Raw genomic sequence first — 16,414 nt, 5'->3', positions numbered from 1 at the left:
TGGTGTGTTGGGGGAAGGGCAGTGACCTGGCTCAGAGATCTGAAAAAAGCAGAAACCAAAAAAAAAAAAAAAAAAAGCCAGCCCAAAAGGAAGGAAACAGAGTCTTCCCTCAGCAGAATACAAATGACTGCCCTGTTGAGAAGGAAACAAAAGGTCACCACCTCCAGCTGAGGGACGCCTTGGGACAACTCCCCCAAGTCCCAGGGCTGGACTGGCTGTGAAGCCCTTGAAGGACAGGAGCGTCCTTGAGAGGCTGGGGGTCCCTCCCACCTGTCCAGAGTCACCTGGGCAGGTGAACGTTTGCCGGTGGGGGATGTGTGTTCCTCTCCCACCAAGAGACCCTCCAGGGACCCCAGCCTGGGTCCAGCAAGCACAGAGCAGGCCAGAGCTGAGCCCCAGGGCCCAGCCCAGGAGTGAAAGCTGCAGCTCCTCTGGAGGGCACGGTGTCCTGCGGGCTGTCCGATGGGAGCCCGGCCCTGGCCACAAGAAGGGATGCTGGCAGGGGTGAGCCGCCTGGGAAGGCCCCCTGGGCCAGAGGGAACCAGGGAAGCGGCCCCAGCTGGATGGCCTTGGGCCGGCTCAGGGCAGCTGAGGGTCCCACAGGAGAGCATGGGACCACTGTCCTATCTGCTGTCCTCTCAGGCTAGGAAGCTGGGACAGGTCCAGAGACGAGGACACAGTGAGGGCGAGAGCGGGGCTGAGGAGGCGGCCCCGGGGGAAGGTTGTATGCTCCAGGGCCCCTCCCTGCAGGGTGCTGCTCTGCTTCGCACCCCAGCCTCTGGTCCAGAGCCTCTGTCCTGGGTGCGGCCTCCACAGCCCAGGGTCACCCTCAGGACCCCCTTTCTGAACCATCCCCCATGGCAAGCCCTTCTCCAGGCTGAGGTGACACAGGGCCCGGGTAATAGTTATCTTCGTGTGTTCCCTGTTGGGGCATCTGGGGGTTGCCCGCCACCCTCAGAGGGGGCTTCTCCAACACGCCTGACCCTGGGGCCAACAGCACTGTGGGAAACACCAGCCCAAAGTGTGGGTTTTCACCAAACGGCAGACAGGAAGCTCTGAACAAAGCATCTGCTTTATGACCTGACCATCGTGGTCACTTGATGTCCATCACCAGGACACGTCTTTCCCAGAAAGAGCAGAAGAAAAGATGTCTGTATGCAATCATTTTTATTTGGAATAAGGATCAGAAAAATGAAGGGAACTCCTCAAATGTGTAGGACCACAGGGTCCTCAGCAAGAGATCAGAAAATAATTACAAAAACATTTTGCAGCAGATTAAAATGACTTGAAACTTCAACCACCGATCATATGTAAACACGTGGAATCACATGAAAGTAAGCAGTCAAATCTTCGGACGATTTGCTCTCTTGTCTGCTGGGAGTTGGGGGGGATCCATGGTCCACAGACCCCAGCGGCTGTAACCAACCCCTGCCTGGGGAACGTCCCCTCCAGGCACCTGCCGGGGTGAGGACAGCAAGCAGGGCTCCCTCTGCCGGGCTCCCACAGCCCCCCTCCCCACCCCGGTGTCTCAAGGCCTCAGGACTGAGGGCTGGTAGTCCCCGCTCGGGGGCGGCAGTGGTCACCACAGCATCACTGGGGCAGCTGGTGCTTCAGCTGGGCGAGTCTCATGAGGCATCCGTCCCGCCACGCCCTCCTGGCAGCCAAGTGCTCTGCGTCATCCGGAACCTTCACGCACATGGCCTGGGAATGGGGAAAAAAAAAGAGGCGAAAGGGGAAAGAAGCGTGAAGGACAACTAATTAAGCAGAAGGAAAACCACTCCTATTTGTGCACACTCTTGAATCTGCTTTCAGAGACAGAAGAAGCCTGGCAAACCCTCAACTGATGTAACTCCCCAGACCCGGGGGGAGCTGACGGCCAGGGTGAGCCACCAGCTCCCTGGTCACACTGCTCGCAGGGTCCCCTGTGACCCTGACAGGGCCGTGGACGGTCAGCAACAGGAACCTGGAGGTCAAGGCAAAGACCCCAGCTGCAGGCAACACCTTGTTTCACAGGCAGGAGCTCACATACCTGGTGCACCTTCTCAGCTGTAGCCCCAGAGAATTCGGGAACGGGTCCAAAAGTCTTCAGGACACGCTTCATGCCTTCACCGTACCTGTCACAGTAGCTTAACATACCTGGAAGCAGAAGGAAACAAGAATACCCCCGGGTCAGTGAGCTCCGTCTCCACCCAAACCTGGGTGTGTCCACAGGGTCTGGCCCCTGTGGGTGTTGAGGGCCGGCTGATGGGACACGCACCCTGCTCAGCCACACCGGGGTCAGAACTCAGCCTCTCCCAGCAGTAAAGCCCTGAGAAGCGACCCGACTTCCAGGCCCCCACGGTGCCTGGGTTAGCATCTCTCAGGGACCTCGGACGGCCCGGGTCAGCTCTGAGTCCTCAAGTGTCACGTGAGTCCTCTTTGCACCACAAACGTCTCCTTCAACAATGTGCCTATGAGGTCACCTGTGTACCTGTGTATACCACTCAAATGCATCCCCTGAGAACCAAAGATGGCAAGTTCAACAGCATCCATTCCCTACTTGCCTCTTACCCATGGGCTCTAGTTGGCCCTTCACCTCCTGGGCGACAGGTTCTCTACACGGGCTATTTACCCGCGCAGGGCAGGCCCAGCTGTGGCTGCCAGGTTAGGGCCCCACCAGCCCCAGGGGCTGCAGGTGACCCCTGATCACACGCCTCCCAACGCGTCCGCCGACACGGGGCCTCAGTGGAGGACAGAGTCCTAGGTCTGTGGTGGAGAAGCACGTGGAGCAGAGGCTGACCCTGAAGGGGCAAAGGGGACGCCGCCCTCAGGGTAGCGTCAGGTGTACGTGGGGGAGGCTGATTCCAAGAGGAAGCCATTGGCTGCCCGCACACGGGGTGGCCTGCCTGTACCGGCCGCTCCGCACACACACACAGCCCAGCCCGCCCCTGCCCGCCAGGCAGGGAGGCTAGGCCAGTCGGTGCAGGCCTGCGCCCGGGGCAGGTCTCACAGGAGCCCAGCGCAACCCCCCTCCAAACCTGCTGAGCTGCCCTGGCCCCCAGCCAGTGTCTTTCAGAACCAGGGAGACTCAGCAGTGGGTCAGACAGGCTAAAAGGATAACAGGGAACAAACAAACTGCAGGATGTGAAGCAACCTGGAGCAGGGCTCGCACCTGCCCCACAGACACTGCCTGTGCATGTATGCTAAGTCCTTTCAGTGGTGTCTGATTCTGTGCGACCCCATGGACTGTAGCCCGCCAGGCTCCTCTGTCCACGGGATTCTCCAGGCAAGAATACTGGAGTGGGTTGTCATGCCCTCGTCCAAGGATCACAAACACTGCATGATTCACTTAAAAGTGATCTCCAATGGACACGCCTTAAAAAAAAAAAGATGCATAACTTCTGTGGGGTTAGTTTTTGTGTATCTACATCTGTGTGAAAGCTTACATTCACTGATTTCAACTGCACTTGGCTCAAATCATTTCCTCTCTAAGAAGGATGACACCCACTTTGTCTCAGAAGAGAAAGTGGTCCGATGGATGAAAATTCAAACACACTACTTTTCTGACATCAGCACCTGCACTTAAGCTCCAGACGCTCCCTTTTAAATTGAAGGGTTTTGCTGCATTTACCAGAAGCATGGGGGACAGTTCAGAGCTTGGGGAGGCCCCCCACCGACCTCCACCAGTTCTCCTGGATACGCAGCATGTCTGCAACATGGAAAATGCCCCAAACACTTACCTATTTTTGGAAATTAAATATTTACTTCACTGTGCCTTTTTGTAGGTTTATTTAAACTAAAGGTGATACAATCTAGGCATAAACACAGCTTACCCATTTTGAGGGAGCAGTGACACCCAACAGAAAAAGCTGGAAAGACAGAGAGGAGAGAGCAGGCAGGTGTGCTGTAGTTGTGAGCTCACCCACTTTCGGGGAAAACGAGCTGCCCTGCCCCTCCTCCCCCACCATGAGCCTCGGGATGCAATTCAGGTGCCCTGTTTCACCTCTGGCTACTTAATGACTTCGCAACAAGCACTCCTCTCTCGTGGCCCCAGTGAAGTCACCTGAGAATCCCAGGGGCTTTCTTGTACCTTTTTTCCTACTGCCTTTTATAAAACTTGTAGTTTTAAAAGAGCTTTTCATTTCTTCAGAACAGAATAAAATATGGTAAAACTCATACAATTCATAATTTCCCCCCAACTTGCTCGAAAGCCAATTAATATTTCAGCCCTACTAACATAAGAACTGGAGAAGGCAATGGCACCCCACTCCAGTACTCTTGCCTGGAAAATCCCATGGATGGAGGTAGACTGCAGTCCATGGGATCGAGAAGAGTTGGACACGACTGAGCGACTTCACTTTCACTTTTCACTTTCATGCTTTGGAGAAGGAAATGGCAACCCACTCTAGTGTTCTTGCCTGGAGAATCCCAGGGACGGGGGAGCCTGGTGGGCTGCCGTCTACGGGGTCGCACAGAGTCGGACACGACTGAAGTGACTTAGCAGCAGCAGCAGCAACATAAGACCACTTTCTGCAGCAGGCTCTCAGCTCTCGGATAAACGCCCACTGTCTGCTAGGCCAGCAGCCTGCACTCACTCCAGACACGGGAAGTTTGTGGCGAGTTGGAACCCGTGCTGTGAAGGAAAGTCCAGTGAAGGAAAGTTCTCCCCTCCCATTAGGGTCAAAAAGGAGGGTTTTATTTCCAACTGTAGTTTTGGCTACTCTACACCATGAAAGATGAGTGGTATGGGAATTACTCTAGACTAATGATCTCACTGACAATGGGAAGGAAAAAAGCCACTTCACCTTTCATCCCACTCAGCTGCCCACCCCACCCCCACCCCACCCACCTCTTCTTTGCATTCATGCCCTCTGCTTGGTCAACAATATCCACTTCCAAAAACTCACAGAGCTTAGCTTTCTAGAAGATCCTGAGGGACTTTCCTGGCAGTCCAGTGGTTACAAGTCCATGCTTTCACTGCAGGGAGCCCAGGTTTGAGCCCTGGTCAGGGAACTAAGATCTCTCATGCTGCGTGGCACAGGCCCCCTCCCCCTCCAAAAAGAAGACTTTGAACCTAACTGCTTAAGAGCTGTTTATACAGAATAAGAAAAGATGGGGAAAAACAGATTCTCATGAGATTAGCTCATCTCACCGTTTTTGACTCGAGCCCAGTGTCTCCATCCGGCTTACACCACCCCTGTGAAGGTCACAGCTGCTGTACCAGTTTTACAGGTGGGTAAACTGAGGGGCAGTGAACTGACCTGCACGAGGTCATCTAGCTTGCAAGTCTAGCAGGGCCCCGCCAGCCAGACCCACCACTCACAGCTGGCACTCCACGGCAGAGTAAGCGCGCTGGCCTCCTCTTTCTCAGGCACTATTTTATTAGATTAAAAACACATCCTAAAATATGTCTACCATTTCCAGATAAACTATAGCTTTTAAGACTAGTAACCAGCCTTAACCTGAGATTCTGGCTTTACGAAAACTACACCCAAAAGGAGGCATTCCCGATACGTTCTGGTGGCATGGTGAGGAATCACGCACATGTCCACGGTCCTGAGCCAGATCTCAGAACTGACTCCCTCTGCTCCCTGGAATGCTCTGAAGTTGAAAGCTACATCTGTCCACCACTATCACGGTCAGCCCATTAGGCTTTCTTATCAGCTGCTTTGTTTGAAAAATTGTCGCGGGCCTCCTTCCTGTCTGAACGCTGTTTGTTCTCGAGTTTCATCAGCTTCTGCTTCTATTTGTTTGAGAATTAACTGTTCTCAGTCTCTCCCTATCAATTTCTTGTGATACCTGAATTATTTTTCTCAAGAAAAAAAAAAGGAAGAAAGAAAAAGAAAAACATGACACATACCTCCAGGCAGCATCTCCTACATGGTGCTGCTTCTCCTCAGTTTAAGAAAAGGCAAGCCTGTTTACAAACTATGAAAGCAGCAACTGGCACAGACCCCTCGGCAGCCCCTACCTTCCGCGTTGAGGTGCATGGTCTCCAGGGGCCCGATGAACGCATACCGCAGGCCCAGGCCGTCTGACATGACAAGGTCAAGGTCACCCGGAGACACCACACCTTCCTGAGAGGAGAGAATGGGGTCCGGAGGTAAGCTCATAGGGAGGGCAATTCGTTACCATTGCTCTCATCCTCACTTCTCTAAACAGGACCCCAAACACCCCAGAAGCCCTAGAACAGGCTTCGTCAGATGTGGAATCACACAGCGATCATACACGAACGAACCCTGAGAAAAGATCAGCTTGTGAAATGGTTGGACACCAATTCAGTTCCTGTCCCTATGGTCCCCACCTCCAGTGTCCTGGCTTCTCTAGCTCCCATCACAGCTTCAGGGAAGGGGAGGAGGGGGCACGGCGGATGGGGGCACAGGGGGTAGGGTGTCAGAGGAAACAGCCAGAAGTGTCCCCTGACATCTAAGACCTGAGGCCATTGGAGGAGCAGGAAAGCCATCCTCAGGCTCTGCCGGCCTGCAAGCCCGGCCTTGCCCAGCTTTTAACGAGTTTGTAGAAGAGTGCTTCTCTGACGAAATGCATCTCAGAGCTGTGTGTTTGCAGAGGTGGGGCTGCCGTTCACAGGGCCTCCACCGCCCATGTGTTCCTTTGGGAAGGCCCAGGGACGCGTGGTGACAACCTGCATGACCGCCGGCACCCCCGGGATGTCCTGGCGCATCCTCCGCCAAGAGCCGATGCCCCCAGCAACCTGGGCTCCCTGCCCCTGGTGCTGGTACCAGGGTGTCAAGCACCTTGTCAGCAGGAAGAGTCCTCCAAGTTTCCTATTAGTCCTAAACCATCCTCGGGCTCACATGACCACTGATGAGAGCAGATCCACTCAGGTCACTCAAATGCTCAGTCTACCGGCCTCCACTCTTGGTGACAACGCTGGGGGGTTAGGGGGGTGTCAGGAGGAAACAGTGCACACGAGGCCTATGGGGCCGCCCAGAACCACCAGAAACGACTGCTAGATGGCAAGGGGCCCCACTTCCCATATCATGTCTCGGCCTGGTCCTCTTCCAGGGCCGCCCTGGCCCCTGGGGATGCTGTGAGAGGCAGCTGGGCGGGGATGGCTGATTCCCAATCCCCCAGCCCTGGTCCCTGGGTCAACATTCCAACAGCCTGGGGTTTTCATTCCAGCACCAAACTGTGAGGGATGTGGACCCGGAGGCCAGCCTGACCTGTGATGTTGTTTGCCTTGGCTCTCTTCTTCCATAACTACGTTCTGCACTTTCAGAGCTGACTTCCAAAGATTTCAAAACACCCACAAAGTGAGCCACCCCAGAGCAGTTAATTCTTGATTTGTTAAGTGTCGTGAGCGGGGACAGTGACCTGACTAGACAAAGGGTCAGAGGGCTTCCCACCACCCAACACTGTCAGGTCCGGAGGACCCACACCTCCTCCGGGCTCAGGGTCCTTCCCTCCTGCTTCATCCATAGAGGGCAGTCAGGTTTTTATCAGTTGCTATTCATTAGCTGAACAAGTTTAGAAAAGGGAAAAGTCTTCATGTCTCCTCTTCCTAACTGCTTCTCTCTGCTCCATATGGATTTTCTGAGGTAGGCTTCTTTGTGTATTAGTCACTCAGTTGTGTCTGGCTCTCTTTGCAACCCCATGGACTGCAGCACTCCAGGCTTCCCTGTCCTTCACCATCTCCTGAAGCTCGCTGAAACTCATGTCCATTGAATTGGTGATGCCATCAACCATCTCATTCTCTGTCATCCCCTTCTCCTCCCACCTTCAATCTTTCCCAGCATCAGGGCCTTTTCCAATGAGTCAGTTCTTCGCATCAGGTGGCCAAAGTACTGGAGCTTCAGCTTCAGCATCAGTCCCAATGAATATTCAGGGTTGATTTCTTTTAGGATTGACTGGTGGAAACCTCAGCTCTGCCCTGAAGATCATTCAATTGATTGGATGAAGTCTGCCCAGATTATTGAGAACAATCTCCTTACTTGAGTCAGCTGACTAGATGCTAATCACACGTATCAAACACCGTCAGCACTGTGTGTGACAGAATGACCAGCCCTCTGCTTGGCCAACCCTCACAGGGGACCCTCAGGCATCCCGGGTCTGGTACTCTGTGCTCAGGGAGAGAAGGCGGGAAGACATCTCTAAAATACCCACCGGGGGACTTGGACTGGACCTGGGGAGATGAGGAAGAAGGGGGAGGTCCTGGGGGTTGTGCACAGTTCAGGGATGCAAAATGTGTTGAGTGAGGCAAGCCTGAAGACTATCTCCTCTACTGATCACCAGCTACAGAAGTAGTCTTCCTTCTAATCAGCCCATTTTCCTACTAAATTCTGTCATTTAATTATTTATTTTGCATGCCCTCTTATTCACTTGCTTTTCTCACGTTTCTCCTGCCATCTTTCCTGGTCTCTCTCCCTTTTTTTTTTTCCTTTTCTAGAAATTACTAATTCCCAGATCTTGATCTTCTTCTACTTTGTTTTGCTCTACTTTTCACCACATGTGGTCCTGAATTTTCAACTTTTTCTTGTGTAAACACTTCTCCACCTCAGCCAGCACCACCACCACCAGGAACAGACTTGCCCCCCAGGAATTGGGACAAAGTTATATACAAGTTTCCCAGCCTACAACCAGAGCCATTCAGGCCTCAATCCAGTGTCTTGACCGAGGCAAAAAAACGTTTTACTTGGTTATGTGTTAGGCAATGAAATGTTGTATCTGAGGGTGAGAATGAGTGAAGCCTGAGATGGTCCAGAATCACCCCTGTCAGAGGCTCAGGACAAGGGGTCTCAGGGAAAGAGGCCCCTTGAGGCTTAACCCCAGATTCCCAGAGACGGTCAAGCTCGAGCCACATGGGAATGACCTTAATGCAAGACGGTAAAGCCCAACTGGGGGCGCCGGGCCCACCTTTACAAAGTCTAACCCCATAGCCTGTACAGATCCAAGATTCAGAATAAGGCAGTTACAGACAGTGGAGTTTAAACTAAGAACTACCATGGTGACGAGGAGGCCAGCTTTTCTCATGAGGAAGTACCTGGAGCCATGAATTCATTCCCTCCACGCACACACACTTGCGTGTTTCCTCTCTACACTCGTTGCCAGGCAGCACATGTCCGACGTGCACCACGAAACTGGCTCCAGAGCGAGACCGAAAAAGGCCCCCTCTGCCCGTCCCCACCCACAGCTCCTTCCTGGAGGAGGTGGGGCAAGGACAGGACAGGACTTCACAGGAAGGACTGCCCAGTGCTGCCGGCCAGCTCTAGTCACCCCTAGGCTGGCGGTCCATGAGCTGTGCATTTTCTGGGAAGCAGGGCGGGGCCATTCCTTCAGGATGACCGGGCTCCGAGCACCTTGGAGACGAGCTGACTGAACACGCTTAGCTGATGCAACCGGGCACTGGATCACAACCCTCCCGCCCCTGTGTCCAGAGCCTCAGACAGGATCCTGGGTGGGGGGAGGTGATGAGAGACACGAAGAGGACTATTCTGGCTGGCAGGGCCCCTGGGATGTGCAGCCCCAGGTGGGCCCAAGCTCCGGTAAGGTATCCCTTTGGATGGGGCGACACTGCTGCCTGAATCGTTCTGGGAGAAGGACCAGAGGAGGAGACTGAACGTGCAAAGAGGCACCGTAAGGCAGAACACCTGAAATGACCTTAAAACATCCCACAACAACAAGGGAAAGGTTCATTTTTTTCAAAAAGATCAATGAAACAAAATATCACGAGGCGTTAAAAATGAACAAAAACTCAAGGAAAGTATTCTTAACACAGACTAGACAAGAACGCAGAAAAAATAAAGGCACTCTAACTCAGGGTAGGGAACAGAAGTGGTATTTTCCCTGTGAGTATTTTTGAGAATAAAGCCTTCAGTGGAAATAAACCAAAAAATGAAAGGGAAGGAGAGGAAAGACTTAGCGCGGATCCAAGGGACAGTCTTAAAGGAAATCAGTCCTGAATATTCGTTGTAAGGACTGATGCTAATGCTGAAGCTCCAATACTTTGGCCACCTGATGCGAGGAACTGACTCATTGGGAAACACTGAAGATAGGAGGAAAAGGGGACGACAGAGGATGAGATGGTTGAATGGCATCACAGACTCAATGGACATGAACTTGAGCAGACTCCAGGAGAAGGTGAAGGACAGGGAAGCCTGGCGTGCTGCAGTCCATGGAGTTGCAGAGTTGGACACGACTGAGCAACTGAACAACAAAAGGACAGTCCAGAGCTGTTTGGGCCACAGTGGTGTTACCCACTTCTCTCGTGACAAAGCTCTCAGGAAGAAAAACACCGGTGGTAAAGAGGCCAATAGAAACAAAAAGTCTGAACCTTAAAACCATTCACAGCAAAATCCCTTGTTTGGGCAAATACAAGTGCACCGGGGCTCGGTGAGGCCAGGACTGAGGGTCCTTGGGAAGGAAGCTCTTTACACAGAGGTTTGATGGCAACCCACCCCAGTGATCCTGCCTGGGGAATTCCAAGGCCCATGGGGTCGCAGAGAGTCGGACACGACTGAGGGACCAACACTTTCACTTTGAATCAAGCAGTGAAAGCCCCCGCCCCACAGCAGGCACACACAACCCAGTCTCTGCCCCTCTGACCTCCAGGGCCAGCTCCCGCCTGCACTGGGGGCGGGACGAATAGGCTCCTGTCCAGCTGTTACCTGTGGCCCCCTTCTCTGCCTCCTCTCCTGGGCACTCATTCCCACCCCACCCCCCACCTCCATCAGGGGCCCCCGGCCTGCCTGTCAGCTCACACCAGAGGAGCTGAAACCTCTCACTGCCCGAGCACCTGTGGGAGAGGACAGGCAGTCAGGTGTTAGAGTAACAGCACCTCACTTTGTTTCTTTTTTAGAGCTGTTAGAACACTAGCATAAATGCTTTTGCTTTAAACACTGTTAGAGTAACCCCAGGCATGCCAGACAGGTTTTTTTTTTTTTTAATTGAATGTGTGGTTGGTGTTTTCATTATGTTTATCTGTTAATGGGGCTGGAGTTGTCTCTAAAATAATACATCAGCAGCATGTCTCCTTTGAATAGGGCTTTACTGCTCGCCACTGTGGCTACTCATAAAGTCACCTCCTATAAAACAGTAAACACTGTTATAAAAATGGTCTACTTCTTACAGACCATCGCTGCTGGAAGAGTTCTAATTAACTGATGCGGGATTGAACTCGCGTCTCCTGCACTGCAGGCAGATTGTTTACCGTCTGAGCCACCCAGGAAGCTCAAGTCTGCGCAAAACCACCACTGGCCTTAGAAAAGCTCCTGCAGCCTTCCGGCTCCACAGTTTGTCACATGTGGAGTAACTCAGGTCAGCTATGAGTGGCCTCTGGTTTATCTGATCGGCTCCCAGTGGTCAATGCAAGACATTAAACACTTGCTGAGCGGTGGGTGTGCTTCTGATATAGCTCTGGGGCTTCTTAAAAATGCTGAGACCATGGGGTCCTTGCAGACCTGTCTGTAACAAAAAGCATCTCCCGTTCCATCGACCTCTGAATAAAAGGCCATTGACAGGAGGCTCTTCCAACTAACAGCTGAGAAAGCAGGTGTCGGTTAATCTGGAGGTTGGTAGGAGTCCCCTGGTGGTCCTGTGGTTAGGACTCTGAACATTCACTGCTGGGGGTCTAGGTTCAATCCCTGGTTGGGGAACTAAGATCCCACAAGCTGTATGGCATAGCCAAATAAATAAATAGACAATAAATTTATTTTTTTAAACCCTTAAACTTTTTCTTGAGGGCGAGGAGGGGGCATGTGGCTTGTAGGATCTTAGTTCCCAGACCACGGATGGAAACCAGGCCCTCAGCAGTGGAGCCCTAACCACTGGGAAACCAAGGAATTCCCAATCCCTAAACCTTCAAGTTTAAATTTTAGACAACATAAAATGTAGAGAGTCCTACAGTGGAGGGTGTGGTGGCATGGAGGCAGGAGCCCAGCTCCTTCTTGACTCCTCTGACTTCCCTTCACATCCTTCTACACGAATCTCCCTGCCAAATACACAGAAGGGTGTCGCCAAGGTCTGTTCAGCAGCACTTCATTCAAGCCGCTTTTCCCTTCTGGCCACGTGCCAGGTGAGTCAAGCTGAAGCAGCCCTGTTATTTCCAGCAGCTTCCTCTGAAGAAACCTTCTAACCAGCCCCACACCCACCACCTGGAGCCAGGCTTTGAACTTGCTTCCTCTTGTCGGGGCTGCAGACTCCCTGATCCAGGGACAGGGAGCCTGTGGCTCAGCCTGGGCCTGTGCTTTCCTTCGCCTCCTCGATGTCCATTTGTTCCGGTTTTATTCCAGAACAGCTGGGAGGGCCTGCACTTACTGGGCTGCAGGGGACCCACTCAGGGTGGTATTCGTGGAAAAACTCCCTCCGCCACCCCTAGACTCAGTGAAGGTCCTTCTCAGAGGTCGTGTGTGTGAGTAGTAAACTTCCTGGATGAACTTGGACTTGGGGAACTAGGGGCACGCACACTGACCCTGGCTCTGAAAGGAGAGAAGAAAGCCAAGGACCTCATGCCTCCAGGTGATCACAGCCCAAGTGAGAGCGGTGTGAGCGCTCCTCACGCATCTACAGCCTCGGGTCCTCTCGTCCCCAGACTCCCTGGACCGCACCACCTCCCCCAGCCGCCCCCTCTGCCAAGGAGCTGCTGTTCCCCCAAGTCTAAGCACACTCTCAGGACGAGGCCAGGAGCTCACCACCCCGTAGCAGGTCTGGCCCAGGAGCACCAGACTCGCGGTGACCGGAGAAGGGACTTCCTTTCAGGCCTGAGGAGTTGCCCCATCTGGCCGCCACCTTTGGAGGGACCCTTTGTTCACACGACAGAGATGAGGAAAAGCAGGCTGCCATCTTCACCTCCGCTCCTGAAATCAAAGGCTGCACGACGATGCCAAGATGCCAAGCAGGAGGCCAGCGGGATGAGGGAGATGCCATCTGGCGGTTGGGTAAGATGGGGGGAGAAGCGAAAACCTAGTGTTCGTTGTTCAGACATGTTTGTGTTCTAAGTGAAAGTGAACTAAATCGTTTTAAAAAATCAACGTTGGGCTTCCCTGGTGGTTCAGAGGTAAAGAATCTACCTACTGATGCAGGAGACACCTGTTTGATCCCTGGTCTGGGAAGATCTCACATACTGAGGAGCAACTAAGGCCGTGTTCCACAACTACTGGAGCCCGAACACTCGAGAGCCTTTCTCCACAGCAAAGGAAGCCACTGAGATGAGAAGCTCCTGCAGCGCAACTAGAGAAAAGCCTGAGCAGCAACAGAGACCCAGCACAGTCAATAATAGAAAAATTAATGAAAACATTTATTAGACAAAGACCCATCACAGCCAAAAATAGAAAAATAAAACATGTATTTAAAGAAACAGCTGTATTCACATGGTATCAGGTATGTAAGCAATTAGACTTGATTAAAGTTTGCTGCAGGGAAACATTGCACTGTCCTAAACTACACTCAACAGAAACACTTGATGGAGTTTACCACACAAAGCCTGGTCTGCTCATTTTACCAGGTGACCTTTGAGATGCACCTTAGTAGCTGAAAGCAGTGCTCACAGTGGCTGCATCCATGTCCAGAATAAAGCTGGGCCACAGAGGCCTGGACTCTCTCCAAAGGTCCTGTACGGACCGCAGATACTACGTCCCGAACTGAACACCAGAATGGAAGCCCTGGAAGCCCTGCAGCTCAGGACCCACGGGCAGATATCCATTTGGAGGTTCTGTTTCTCAGAAGCGTGAACAACACCTGAGCTCAGCAATCTGAAGCTCATTACCACCCCCACATTCCAACGAACTGAGAATCCTCAGAGGCTCTGTGATTCACCGCCGCTCACCTCCACGACCCTCTTGCAACAGGACAGGAATTTACGAGCAGTGCAAGCTCAGCCACTGTCTGGGCAATAGTCTATCACCTGAGCGCTTCTTCCCTCATCATGCCCATCAGCTTAAGAGGATGAGCTGAAAAGCACTTTCCCAGCAACAGGATCCATCACCCACAGACCTAACTCTGGGCCCCTAGGCTGCAGTTGTCAGTGTTTCCCGGCCAATTAGCGCTGCTGCTAACTAGGGCTGCTCTGGCCCAATTCTGCAGCCGAACGGGCCACAGAAAAAGGACTGAGTGGCTGTGAGCGCCCACCAGCCCTCATGCAGTCGCGGCCGGGGGTGGGACCCTGTGCCCCGGGAGCCCGTTCCTGCCCACCCCGCCCCGACCCCTGGTCGTGTCCCCCACTTGTTCCCCACTACGACAGGCCCGCAGTTGCGGGCCCTACCCTCCCACCCCATCTCCTCTAGAATTTCTCTCTCCTGCTTGGCTGCAAGGATGAAGGGACACCCTCTCTCCAGAGCTGATGAGACGAAAAACAGGAAAACCATAAGGGGGAAGAAAAAAATCAATGAAACCAAAAGCCTTCTCTTCAAGAAACTGACAAACCTCTGTGTGCTAAGTCACTTCAGGCATGTCTGACTCTTTGCAACCCCATGGACTGTAGCCGCCAGGCTCCTCTGTTCATGGGATTTTCCAGGCAAGAATACTGGAGTGGGTTGCCATGCTCTCCTCCAGGGGGCCTTCCTGACCCAGGGATCGAACCAGTGTCTCCTGCATTGGCAGGTGGGTTCTTTACCACTAGAACCACCTGGGAAGTCCATATGTAAATATACAGGTATATAAATATATATATATATATATAAACTCCTCTCTATGTGTGAGACAAGAATAGAACTAACAAGTTTAAAAGCTATCCACTGTTTCTTCCTCAAGCTCTTGAAATAAATGGGGTTCCTTTAAAGGACACAAGTTTACTCAAAAAATAATTTCTTTTTCCTCTTGAAAAACAGTGCCACTGGGGGTGGGGAGCAGTCTGAGACCGTGGGGAAACTCAGCACATCACAGAGAAAATGCTGTGGAAATGACAGGAAAGGGCAAGAATAGAAGTCTTCATCACGTGTGAATATCCTCTGTGACTGATGGTACAGAGGAATCTCTTGAGAGGAAGGGGTGCCTCTGGTCTCTGGAACAGATCGGGCACCTGGTTCTCTGCCCACCCCGCCAGGCTCCTGCCCCTCCCATCCCCCCAACCCCACCCCCAGCCCACCTGCCCGCCCCCGCTCAGCCAGGGGCCCCAGCCCCGCCACACACCTCCACAAGCCGCCAAGCCTCAGCGATGACCGCATACTGGAGGCGGTTCAGGGCGAAGCCGTCAATCTCCCTCAGGAGCCTGACCGGGGACTGTCCGACCCTCCGCATCAGGGCATAGGTCCTGTCCACAGTGGCGGGGGCCGTCTCTGGGTGTGGGACCAGCTCCACCAGCGGCACGTAATACGGTGGGTTGACCTTGGGAGAGAGATGGCCGGAGAGAGTTAAGAAGACGGCTCTGGCATGCGGGGTGTCACTCACGATCCTGAATGGTCAGGGTGGGTGGGGGGCAGGTTCAACACAGGAATGAGGGGCCCATCCGATGACAAGAAACTGGAGGAATAAAGTCGTTCACAAAGAGGGGAGACAAAGAAAGAATTTGGGCGCAGAACTGCAGGCATTGTAACCAACCCTGAGGTTCCAGCTCACGGGTGCCAGTGGGCCCCCTGCACGTTTACCACTGACTTCCCGGGGCTCTGCCACCAGCTGTCCAACCCTCACAGGCTTCTCCCAACCTTCGCCCAGCCTTCTCTTCCCACATGAGTCACTGCCATTCTACCGCATCGGTGCTATGGGTAGTATCTTCCTCAAACCTGGAACTCCCTTAATGTCTCCATGCTGAGCCTCAAACATTGGCTCCCCCGATCAAATCTCACCCAGGAGTCACACAGGCAACGCCCTAGAGCCTCAGCACCGAGTGTCATCTGAGACAGGAAGAGAGTCTGCCCGCAGTGGGACGGCTTGCCTGACCAGCATTGGTTTTCTTGTGGTTTCTTGGCTTTGGTTTTCTCGGTTTACTTTGAGAAATCCTTCTTGAAGATTCTTAGAGAGAGTTCTCCTACCTCTAAAGAAAATGCTATTTGACAAAAGGCTTGCTAATAACCCTCACCACTAAGCAGATGCACGCTCGCTAAACTCTTTCCCCAAACGATATTGTATTTTAATGTTTTTCCTCCGAGTATGGGTGAAAATGGGTAAAAATCTCACATTTACCAAAAAGTACAAGAGGCATCCATTTTAAAATGATTTCCACAGAAGAGAGAACATATTTCCCCTGGAACAGCCTGGAGGGGCAGCCAGCTGGCCCTCACACCTTGGAGGTTTCCCTCTGCTCCCAGCCTGTCCTGGGGGAGCACCTACTTCAAATAAACTATAAATTCTCAGCTGAATCACTGACCCCCTGACTGGAGTCACTGAGTTCCTACAGAGATATGTGACCTCTGGCCTTTTTAAACATCAGAATTATAAGAACAGAGAGCATGTCTGTCCGTGATGAACTTCTCTTTATGGGAAGACAGGGGTGTTGGGCTTGGGGTCTCTGCAGTGCTGTGAGCCTTGTAGGGGCAGAACACAGGTC

General features: G+C 52.8%; 1 protein-coding gene across 4 annotated transcripts in view; it reads right to left on the bottom strand.

The window, feature by feature from the left end:
- Positions 1-1,150: 1,150 nt before the first annotated feature.
- The window catches only part of CRYL1 (crystallin lambda 1), a 56,674-nt gene continuing 41,410 nt past the window's right edge, over positions 1,151-16,414 (bottom strand). For 3 of the 4 annotated variants that reach the window (XM_059891954.1, XM_024999780.2, XM_059891955.1), the window contains 4 exons: positions 15,061-15,255; positions 5,951-6,056; positions 2,030-2,136; positions 1,151-1,701 (listed from right to left, as the gene is read on the bottom strand). In XM_059891954.1, coding sequence (XP_059747937.1) covers positions 1,591-1,701; positions 2,030-2,136; positions 5,951-6,056; positions 15,061-15,255 — 519 coding nt within the window. In that variant the 3' untranslated portion in view covers positions 1,151-1,590. 4 annotated transcript variants of the gene reach the window in all.

The sequence above is a fragment of the Bos taurus genome, chromosome 12 (genome assembly GCF_002263795.3).
Source record: "Bos taurus isolate L1 Dominette 01449 registration number 42190680 breed Hereford chromosome 12, ARS-UCD2.0, whole genome shotgun sequence".
Classification (NCBI taxonomy): domain Eukaryota; kingdom Metazoa; phylum Chordata; class Mammalia; order Artiodactyla; family Bovidae; genus Bos; species Bos taurus.
The sequence above is the reverse complement of the archived record's forward strand: the minus strand, read 5'-3'. Positions and strand labels throughout refer to the sequence as shown.